The 12,032-nt window shown below is 42.0% G+C and overlaps 1 protein-coding gene across 3 annotated transcripts in view; it reads right to left on the bottom strand.

Moving 5' to 3' along the window:
• MATN2 (matrilin 2) overlaps positions 1-12,032 on the bottom strand; it is a 159,576-nt gene that overhangs the window by 129,024 nt on the left and 18,520 nt on the right. For 2 of the 3 annotated variants that reach the window (XM_059901683.1, XM_059901682.1), the window contains exon 2: positions 5,968-6,135. In XM_059901683.1, coding sequence (XP_059757666.1) covers positions 5,968-6,109 — 142 coding nt within the window. In that variant the 5' untranslated portion in view covers positions 6,110-6,135. The remainder of the gene's footprint in view (positions 1-5,967; positions 6,136-12,032) is intronic. The other variant, XM_059901681.1, reaches the window with a different exon arrangement.

The following is a 12,032-nucleotide window of genomic DNA, read 5'->3' on the forward strand; positions in this document are numbered from 1 at the left end:
CATTTTTACTCATGTTTTGATGTCAGATTTAATTAGAGATGTATGCAGAATTGAAAATAAATGCCTCCTAATGTACTGTGATTTCCAAGGAACAGAATTTGGGGCTGTATACAGTGAGTTCTTAGATTATCTGTATTAGCTTTATTTTTAAGTAGTAAATTAACTGCTATGAAGAAATTTCACTAAATTCTGTGACCTCCACCCTCGCACACCTCTGGAATATTTCCTAGCGGAGTGTGTGGGGGGAGGGAGTGTCAGCTCCCACCATCCCCTGAACACACTGTGGGGTCACCCTCCTTTTAAATTTAATTTTTTTAATATTAAAAAAAAAACACAAACATGAATTCTTCATGGGTGCTCTTGATCCAAAAGGGGAATCTATTATAGGTAAAGGAAGTAGAAATAAAATGAGATAGGCTGGTAAATTTAGAAAAAAAAGCACATGTCAACAAGACTTGGTAAAAGACAGATGAAACAGGGGAGCCAGTGGGCTGAAGTGCAGACAGTTTGAGTGTGTGCTCTCATTCCAGGAGTGAGGGGAGTCACCAATACAGTGGGAGTTTGGGCAAGGAGAGTGAAGGTTTCCAAAAAGGCTGATATGCCCCCACTGGTTGCCCTGGCAACAGGTCCACCCCCATATGACTGTGATACAGTAAAGAGAAAAATGTGCACAAGCAAAGCAGGCAGCAGTTAAGGATGGGGAGCAACATGACTTCCAGTTAGCACCACCTTGAGGGGACCTTAGGGAAGAGTCTGGGAGGGGACAGGTGCCACTGATGCAGGATGGGTGCAGAGGGAAGAACCTGAAGGCTTCCATGAGCTTAGGCTCTGCGTACAGCACACCCTGCTGCTCCAACTCCACCTGCCGGCACACTTGCCTTGAAGGGACTTTGAGTTGGAGAATGTGCTCACTGGTTTTCCTGGTGGCCTGGGAGTGCAGGCTCTCCCTGCCCTTTGCCCTGGAAGGCTTAGGCAGTCCAGATGGCACAGTAGGGGGTAGAAAGGGAGTCAGCAGTGATCGCCACTGTTGTCAGCTTAAAGTCCTCCAGGGGCTCCCACCCCTGCAGCATGAAGCTCAGACTTTTCGTTGGAGCCCCTGAGGTCCTAAGTGAGCTGGTTCCCAACTCCTCTGGGCTTGTCTCCAGCCCAGACCACCTGCCTGACAGACACGGTGGCCCCGATGGCTTCACCAGGTCCCATCCCCGTGCTCCATCCTCACTGCTCTCCTGCCAGCTCATCCCCCAGCTCCACATGGTCTCAGCTTTCCCTATTCTGTGTGTTTTCAGGACCTTTCCTTCCTCTTGGAGAAAGAAAAGAATTCACCTGAAGAAAACATTCCCTAGGAATGTCTCCCGAAACCAGCCATTTACAAAGTGTGGTTTGGGGACCCCCTTCACAGGGTCCATGAAATCAAAACTATTTTTGTACTAATGTTTGCCTGTTATACTCTAACTCTCTTATGTGTGAACATAGTTCGAAATGTTTATTGATGTGGTTTTAGATTCCACACTGCAATTAACCTTTAAGGAACTACCATTTGTCAAGTTTTGGTGTCATATCAGAGAAGAATATCCATAATCACATGAAAAGGCTATTGAAAAACGTCTTCTTTTTCTGACTACATATCTGTGTGAGGCCATATTTTCTTCATGTAACCCAACCAAAACAATATTTCATGACAGACTGAATGGATGAGAAATGAGAATCCAGCTGTCTTTAATTAAGCCAGACACTGAACAGATTTGCAAAAATGTAAAATCCTGCCATTCTTCTCACAATTTTTTTATTTAGAAAATATTATTATACAAATATTTTTACTTACATTATGGTTAGGTTATGGGTTTATTATTGTTATTTTTAAATTAATTAATTAATAGTTTTTAAAGTTCTCCATTTCAATTTCTGATCCAGTAAACCTCAGTAGACTTAACCCACAAAAATAAAAGCTCTTGGGTATCCTCAATAATTTTTGAGTGCACAAGGGTCCTGAGACCACTTTCTTCTACTGAGCCTACAGCAGGCAGAGTAGAGCTGTAACTTAGCTATGCCTCTACCGTTGAACGCCGATTCCACCAATTAATGACCTTTTTACATGTCTGTCTCCCCCACTGCACAAGTGCCTCCTGATGATGGTTGTTCTTTTTTTTTTTTTTTAACATCTTTATTGGAGTGTAATTGCTTTACAATGGTGTGTTAGTTTCTGCTTTATAACAAAGTGAATCAGTTATACATATACATATGTTCCCATATCTCTTCCCTCTTGCGTCTCCCTCCCTCCCACCCTCCCTATCCCACCCCTCTAGGTGGTCACAAACCACCTAGCTGATCTCCCTGTGCTATGCGGCTGCTTCCCACTAGCTATCTATTTTACGTTTGGTAGTGTATATATGTCAATGCCACTCTCTCACTTCGTCCCAGCTTACCCTTCCCCCTCCCCATATCCTCAAGTCCATTCTCTAGTAGGTCTGTGTCTTTATTCCCATCTTACCCCTAGGTTCTTCATGACTTTTTTTTTTTTCCCTTAGATTCCATATATATGTGTTAGCATATGGTATTTGTTTTTCTCTTTCTGACTTACGTCACTCTGTATGACAGACTCTAGGTCCATCCAGCTCACTACAAATAACTCAATTTCGTTTCTTTTTATGGCTGAGTAATATTCCATTGTATATATGTGCCACATCTTCTTTATCCATTCATCTGTTGATGGACACTTAGGTTGCTTCCATGTCCTGGCTATTGTAAATAGAGCTGCAATGAACATTTTGGTACATGACTCTTTTTGAATTATGGTTTTCTCAGGGTATATGCCCAGTAGTGGGATTGCTGGGTCGTATGGTAGTTCTATTTGTAGTTTTTTAAGGAACCTCCATACTGTCCTCCATAGTGGCTGTAGCAGTTTACATTCCCACCAATAGTGCAAGAGGGTTCCCTTTTCTCCACACCCTCCCCAGCATTTATTGTTTCTAGATTTTTTGATGATGGCCATTCTGACCGGTGTGAGGTGATACCTCATTGTAGTTTTGATTTGCATTTCTCTAATGATTAATGATGTTGAGCATTCTTTCATGTGTTTGTTGGCAATCTGTATATCTTCTTTGGAGAAATATCTATTTAGGTCTTCTGCCCATTTTTGGATTGTGTTGTTTGTTTTTTTGTTATTGAGCTGCATGAGCTGCTTGTAAATTTTGGAGATTAATCCTTTGTCAGTTGCTTCATTTGCAAATATTTTCTCCCGTTCTGAGGGTTGTCTTTTGGTCTTGTTTATGGTTTCCTTTGCTGTGCAAAAGCTTTTAAGTTTCATTAGGTCCCATTTGTTTATTTTTGTTTTTATTTCCATTTCTCTAGGAGGTGGGTCAAAAAGGATCTTGCTGTGATTTATTGATGGTTGTTCTTTAACCCCCTCATGTCGGGCACAAAGCAGAAAGTCCAGATGAATGAACGAAGTAGAAGGGAAGCCCACATGGACACACATCACAGGCTACTGCCCTCGCTACGTGCAAACATTCATAGGAGGGCAGATAAATATCTGCATTATTTTTTTTATTATTTTTTTTTAACTGGCTCAAGTTGTTACTGGGCCTCTGACTTGAATTTAGACATAAATATAAATATTTTTTTAAAAATCAGAAAATTCAAACGAAAAATTAACCTAAGAAACAATTCTGCTTCTACTCTGTTAAACTTTCAGAGACACCCCATGCAAGCAAGTAACTGGGGAAATACACCGTGCAGTGGATATCACAAATACAGCCAAAATGATTTGCCACAAAAAAAGAGATCAGGGCAAGGACCACAACAAGCACAGCTTCTCCATCTTTGTTCACTGTCAAAGGTAGACCAAAAGCAGATGGCACTAGAGGATCCAGGCCAGAGTTGCGGTGTTTGCCTTTGGTTTCACGATTCTCACTCACTCACCATGTTCCCAAGTCAAGCAGTCCTCCAGCATGTCAGGGAGCGGCCACGCCATCCCCTGGGGAGCAGAGATGTGCCATATCCCATCCCCCTCTTTGTCCCTGACACATTCTCCTACAAAATGAGAAAAGGGGATGGGGAGGATACTGGACGTGGGATGGATGCCCTTAGCAAAACAGGATCTTTTACCTCCGAAGACAAGGGGTTTCTACTTCAGAGCTTGAGCTCAGGGTGACAGAGAGGGCAGTGAATGCTGACAACTAGGGGAGGCCCTGTGGGGGGAGGGGGGGTATGAGAGTGTGTGAGTGTGTGTGTTTGTGTGCATGTGTGTGTACAAGTATGTGTCGGAGGTGGGGAGAGAAGAGAGAGAGAGAGAGAGGCAGGGGGTGGGGACGGCACGGGGGCAGAGATATTTGACACCAAGAGGAGTATGAATTTCTGGCTAAGAGCGTAGAGGCTCATTCGGAAAGCAGCCCCATCAGAAACCCAACTGTGTAATCGCTGCTGCTGATCTAGGAATCAGGGGTTTCCAGTTCTCTCTCTCTCTCTCTCTCTCTCCCACACACACACGCCTACACATCTCCACCACCTCTGTCTTTCTAGATAGAGAGATAGATGATAGATAGATACATAGATAGATGATAGATAGATAGATACATAGATAGATGATAGATAGATACATACATAGATAGATGATAGATAGATGATAGATAGATACATAGATAGATGATAGGTACATAGATAGATGATAGATAGATGATAGATAGATACATAGACAGATGATAGATACATAGATAGATGATAGATACATAGATAGATATGTTTATCATATGATGGTATATGTTTACCATCTTGAAATTTGTTTTTAAAAAACCCTTTAATCAGCGTACTAAATATCCCCCAGCCCTTTCCACATTTGCAGAAGTCCTATGTTTATGTCACTATGGAAACAGATTCTCAAGAGACTAAAGACATGGAGGGCCCAGCATCATGGAGTCATTGTTTAGGTTAACACCGTAAAGATTCTGACCTCTCAAAACAGAGCTTTTGGTTCCTCTGGTCTCTAACTGTCATTTCAGATGCTGAGGCGACCAGGCACTGGGCAGTTCTCTCAGTGGCCTTCACAGGGGGTGAGATTTTAGGGGGTACAAATATAAAACACAGTTTTGGAGAACAACTTCATGGAATGATGGTTGTGGTAAAGCTTTCATTCACTGCATACCTATAATTTACATATATTAATCATCTTGCTTTCTCCTCACAAAAATATTCCAAGATCAGCATTAACATTCCCATTTTATGGATGAGGAAACTGAACCTCGGAGTGGTCATGTTGCCTAAGTGTACACACTTGGTTACTACCAGAGCCAGGTCTATGAACTCAGGTCTACGCCAAAACCCACCATCCTTCCACTGGCCAGCCTTCCTGTTACCCCCGCATCCTAGGCCTTCCAGAGCCCATGTTTAGAACCAGGCCCATGCATCTATATTCTGTGTGTTTTCAGGACTTTTCCTTCCTCTTGGAGAAAGAAAAGAATTCACCTGAAGAAAACATGCTCACTGGGTGAGCCTAACAGACCTCTAACATTTTCCATTTCTAATATCTTGATTCCACCTCTCTTTTGGGCCGGCTCCCACCTTCCCCAAACCCGCCTGCTCTTCTTCCCATGCTGCCAGGCAGGGAAGCATTATTAACACAGATTAGCCAGACAAATCCAATAAAAAATTCTCATAACACCCTTGTCCAGGTAAGTCCAACCAGGACTTTTTCAGATGAAAACTCGTGCCCTTGCTTATTGAGGAAAAGTCATGAGCTTTGGATTAAATGAAAAGCTTTGCAACAGAAGAGGTTTAATTTCATTTGAAAACCCGTGTACAACCACATTCTCAACTCAGGACGCACTCATTGCCAATGAGATGCCCTCTCCCCCAGCACGCCCAACACGGGACCCAGGGCTGGGAGAGCTGCCCCGACGGACACCCATCCCCTGGTCTGGAGGTCCACCCTCAACCACCTCTTCTTACTTCTGTAGGTGGAGCCCCGTCACTCACCCAGGAGGGCCGTCTGAGGGTGGGTCCGAGCATGTCTCCCTCTGGAGATGGACCTGGAAGGAGGCCACTCCCTGGCCTCAGCGGGGAGGAGGAGGACCTGTCCAAGGATCAGCAGAAAGCAGCCCACCAGCATCTTTTCCATCTTCAAGAGGAGAAAGAGGGGCAAGGCTGTGACAAACACAATGGGAGAAGAGGGCTGGGTGAGGTTTCTGGGTCTCCCTGAATGCTAGGTGCTGCAGACTCGCCCCCCCACCTTTCCCCAGATCAGACAGGCCACTTGTACTGAAAATTCCATTTGTGTGTATGACCCTCAGACCCACTGGTAGGTTCTTGGATACTCTGAGCAGGGCGTGCATAGTTGGAGTTTTTTGTCACTTTGGTCACTATAAGACTGAATGGAAAACTTGGGGGAAAAAAGTCTACCCTGAAGTTTCTTTTCAATCAAGTTCATTATCAATTATTCATAGTCACATTCTATATCTTGGATTTGAAAAAGGAAAAACTACATCTGAGGGTTCCAAGTAACAATATTTTCTTAGTCTAATAATAGTGGATGGTACACATTAATATATATGTTTCCCAAGGAATACATATACGGTTGCATAAGTTAACATGACTTAGCCTCCTAGCCTCTCTGCCTTCCACACACATCTATTAAGAGGGAACATGGTGCAGTGTTTTTAAGGGCTTGGACCCTGGCACCAGACCGCCTGGCTTTGAAGTGTCCTGGCTCTGACACTTGCTAACTGTGTGTGACCTTGGGCAATCTGCTTAACCTTCTCATGCCATGTGGGAATATAGTTAATTGGGTGACTTAATCCATGTAACAAAAGCATTCAGGATAGTGTCTGGCACACATGGGGAGATGAGTACAAGCAAACAAGCAACAGCGTTAGGGCACCAGAGAAGAATAGGATCAAACGCAACGTTGAGCACAAAGCTCTTGGATGCAGAAAGAATTTTGACTCTTGAGTTGAGTTTCAGATATCCACAGGGGCGAGGGAGTTTCAACCAGAGTAGCACACTCTTGACCAGACTTTACCCGTTTTCTGTACTGGTCCTGGAGAGTAGCTGGTGTGAAGGCTCAGGAGGAAAGATTCTGAGCAGGGAAGCGACATGGTCAGATCCAGGGTTTCCCAGGATGGCCAATCTCAGTGCTTCACATGGGATGAGAAAGGTACTTTCCACATGATGAATGATATTGACTATTCTGCCTGGCAAACCCTCATGGAGAAGGCAATATCCTGGCACTAGGTTTAAACGTAGTTTTCTTCTAGTTTCTATCATTATGGTGGGTGTCATAGCAATTTATTAATTTATACAAATTAGTGAGGAGGAGGGAATATTTAAGGAGGAACCACATTTAAGGAAGATCATCTGCCTGTAAAGTCTTTACTAAATCCTCATCCTGTGCTTGGCAATTTCACCCAATTGATTTCATCCAATCTTCATACCTATCTTGCATAAATCAGAATTATTATTTCTGCTTTTTAGAGATGAGGAAACTGAGGCTCAGAGAAGTTTAGTAACTTGACCTAGGTCACCCAGCTAAAGTAAGTAGCAAAGTAAGGATTCAAACCCAGGGTAAGAGGCTAATTTGCCAATTCACTGATTAGCAGAAAACTTGATTAGCTGCAAGTCAAGTCCCCAGAAGGCAATTCATGAAAGGCCATAGCTGTTTCACCATCAGAGATGGAAATAGGGCAGGGCAGGGGCAGGGACCACTTTCTAAAAAGTGAAAAAATAATACTCAATAATTCAGTGAACTGTTTGCTCAGCAAACTGCTTTCAGGACTTGACCTGGAGATGAACCCAGGCCTGTCGACCTTCAAAGTCCACAGTTTTTCACACTTGCTGTGTTGAGCTAGCTCACTTTTCACTATGCATTAAAATTCTATTAAAAATAGTAGATGCACATGCAGCACTTACTATGTGCCAGGCACTGGGCCAAGTGCTTTAAATTTATTAAGTCATTTAATTCTTACAGTAACTAGAGAAGTTCAATAATTTGCCCAAGGGTATGCAGCTGATAAAGGGGTGAAGCTCCAGAGCATTGCTAGTTCATTACAGATAACTACTGCCCACCCCTTATAGACAAATTAAACTCTTTACTAATTGGACTGTTCCCTATTCATAGCTTAATCTGTGAGCTTCCCTTTTAGAAAACGAAGAAAAAAGATTTTGCCTCTTTCTCTGATCTTAAACCTACTGTTTACTGTCAAGTTTCCTTGGTATTTATCACATTTTATGTGACATTCTAAGTGTGTTATGTCATTTATATGCGATTTATTATTTTAATGATGTTCTCCCCTTCCTCCCATCTGAGCAAATACAAAGTCCACGTTTATTTCTTTTAAAATGTATACAACATGCTCTGAAGGCACACGTCCTTCCTGACACATCTGCAATTAAATCCAAACATTTAGAGCATGATGTGGTGGATAATTATCATTTTCAGAAAACAAATACCACTTCATGGGGCTTGGGTTTACTGTGGATTTCAAGAAGTGTTTGCATTTTCAAGTCACCGTTGCTCACCAAAAGGCCCTGAAGATAGGTGAGGGATAGGGAGTTAAAAATAAACAGAAGTAAACACTTCTAGCTGTCTAACCCTGAGAAGGTTACTTTCCCTCTCTCTGCCTCAGTTTCCTCATCTTTAAACTGGGGATAATGAAGAAACCTGGTCGTTGTATGAATTAAATCAGCTGATATATATATATAAAGCACATAGAACACTGCCTGGCACATAGTAAGTGCTCAAGAAGCGATAGCTACTTATTATTATTATCATCATTATGCAATCAAACCAATTAATATAAAGTACACATTGCTAATTTTTGTCATACTGAGCCATTTAATGTACCTTAAATTAACTTTGATGCTTACTTATGACTACTCTAATAAAACAATGACACACAAATCCATAATTTAAAAATACATGTTAGTACCTAAAAGTATTTAAAACTCTCTTTTTCAGAATGAAATAATGCCACTTGCAGCAACATGGATGGACCTAGAGATTATCATACTAAGTGAAGTAAGTCAGAAAGAGAAAGACAAATACCATATGATATCACTTATATGTGGAATTTAAGATATGACACAAATGAACTTATCTACAAAACAGAAACAGACTCACAGACATAGAGAATAGACTTGTGGTTGCCGAGGGAGAGGAGAGATGGATTGGGAGTTTGGGATTAGCAGATGTAAACTATTATATATAGAATGGATAAACAACAAGGTCCTACTATAGCACAGGAACTATATTCAATATCCTGTGATAAACCATAATGGAAAAGAATATGAAAAAGAATGTATGTATAACTGAATCACTTTGTGTAGAGTACAAATTAACACAACATTGTAAATCAACTGTACTTCAATAAAATATATTTTTTAAAATGTTCTTTTTTCAAAATGCAATGGCACAGCAAGTCACAGTCTGGTAGAAAAGATTTACAAAACATTATCTGGTATATCATTTATCTCCAGACATAAACTCTTGTAACTCAACACAAAGACAAAAAACCTACTTGAAAATGTGCAAAATATTTGAACACTCACACTGCCAAAGAAGACATTCAGATAACAAATAAACATATGAGAAGATGTTCAACATTCTTAGTCATTAGAAAAATGCAAATTAAAAATCACAATGACAGAGGATTAACCAAGACGGCAGAGTAGAAGGACGTGCTCTCACTCCCTCTTGCGAGAGCACCAGAATCACAACTGGCTGCTGGACAATCATTGACAGGAAGACCCTGGACTTCACCAAGGAGGATACCCCACGTCCAAGGACAGAGGAGAAGCCACAGTGAGACGGTAGGAGGGGCGCAATCAGAGTAAAATCAAATCCCATAACTGCTGGGTGGGTGACTCACAGACTGGCGAACACTTATACCACAGAAGTCCACCCACTGGAGTGAAGGTTCTGAGCCCCACGTCAGGCTTCCCAACCTGGGGGTCCTGCAACGGGAGGAGGAATTCCTAGAGAATCAGACTTTGAAGCCTAGTGGGAATTGATTGCAGGACTTCTACAGGACTGGGGGAAACAGAGACCCCACTCTTGGAGGGCACACACAAAGTAATGTGCACATCGGGACCCAGGGGAAGGAGCAGTGACCCTGGGGGAGACTGAACCAGACCTACCTGCTGGTGTTGGGGGGTCTCCTGCAGAGGCGGGGGGTGGCTCTGTTTCACCGTGGGGACAAGGACACTGGCAGCGGAGGTTCTGGGAAGTGCTCCTTGGCGTGAGCCCTCCCAGAGTCTGCCATTAACCCCACCAAAGAGCCCAGGTAGGCTCCAGTGTTGGGTTGCCTCAGGCAAAACAACCAACAGGGAGGGAACCCAGCCCCACCCATCAACAGTCAAGTGGATTAAAGTTTTACTGAGCTCTGACCACCACAGCAACAGTCAGCTCTACCCACCACCAGAGCCTCCCATCAAGCCTCTTAGATAGCCTCAACCACCAGAGGGCAGACAGCAGAAGCAAGAAAAACTACAATCCTGCAGCCTGTGGACCAAAAACCACAGTTACAGAAAGATAGACAAGATGAAAAGGCAGAGGGCTATGTACCAGATGAAGGAACAAGAAAAAACCCCAGAAAAACAACTAAATGAAGTGGAGATAGGCAACCTTCCAGAAAAACAATTCAGAATAATGATAGTGAAGATGTTCCAGGACCTCGGAATAAAAATGGAGGCAAAGATTGAGAAGATGCAAGAAATGATTAACAAAGACCTAGAAGAATTAAAGAACAAACAAACAGAGATGACCAATACAATAACTGAAATGAAAACTACACTAGAAGGAATCAATAGCAGAATAACTGAGGCAGAAGAACGGATAAGTGACCTGGAAGACAGAATGGTGGAATTCACTGCTGCGGAACAGAATAAAGAAAAAAGAATGAAAAGAAATGAAGACAGCCTAAGAGACCTCTGGGACAACATTAAACACAACAACATTTGCATTATAGGAGTCCCAGAAGGAGAAGAGAGAGAGAGAAAGGACCAGAGAAAATATTTGAAGAGATTATAGTCGAAAACTTCCCTAACATGGGAAAGGAAATAGCCACCCAAGTCCAGGAAGCACAGAGAGTCCCATACAGGATAAACCCAAGGAGAAATACGCCGAGACACATAGTAATCAAAGTGGTAAAAATTAAAGACAAAGAAAAATTATTGAAAGCAGCAAGGGAAAAACGACAAATAACATACAAGGGAACTCCCATAAGGTTAACAGCTGATTTCTCAGCAGAAACTCTACAAGCCAGAAGGGAGTGGCATGATATACTTAAAGTGATGAAAGGGAAGAACCTGCAACCAAGATTACTCTACCCGGCAAGGATCTCATTTAGATTTGATGGAGAAATCAAAAGCTTTACAGACAAGCAAAAGCTAAGAGAATTCAGCACCACCAAACCAGCTCTACAACAAATGCTAAAGGAACTTCTCTAAGTGGGAAACACAAGAGAAGAAAAGGACCTACAAAAACAAACCCAAAACAATTAAGAAAATGGTCATAGGAACATGCATATCGATAATTACCTTAAACGTGAATGGATTAAATGCCCCAACCAAAAGACATAGACTGGCTGAATGGATACAAAAACAAGACCCATATATAGGCTGTCTACAAGAGACCCACTTTAGACCTAGGGACACATACAGACTGAAAGTGAGGGGATGGAAAAAGATATTCCATGCAAATGGAAATCAAAAGAAAGCTGGAGTAGCTATACTCATATCAGATAAAATAGACTTTAAAATAAAGAATGTTACAAGAGACAAAGAAGGACACTACATAATGATCCAGGGATCAATCCAAGAAGAAGATATAACAATTATAAATATATATGCACCCAACATAGGAGCACCTCAATACATAAGGCAACTGCTAACAGCTATAAAAGAGGAAATCGACAGTAACACAATAATAGTGGGGGACTTTAACACCTCACTTACACCAATGGACAGATCATCCAAAATGAAAATAAATAAGGAAACAGAAGCTTTAAATGACACAATAGACCAGTTAGATTTAATTGATATATATA

This window comes from Balaenoptera ricei, chromosome 17 (genome assembly GCF_028023285.1).
Source record: "Balaenoptera ricei isolate mBalRic1 chromosome 17, mBalRic1.hap2, whole genome shotgun sequence".
NCBI classification, from domain to species: Eukaryota; Metazoa; Chordata; class Mammalia; order Artiodactyla; family Balaenopteridae; genus Balaenoptera; species Balaenoptera ricei.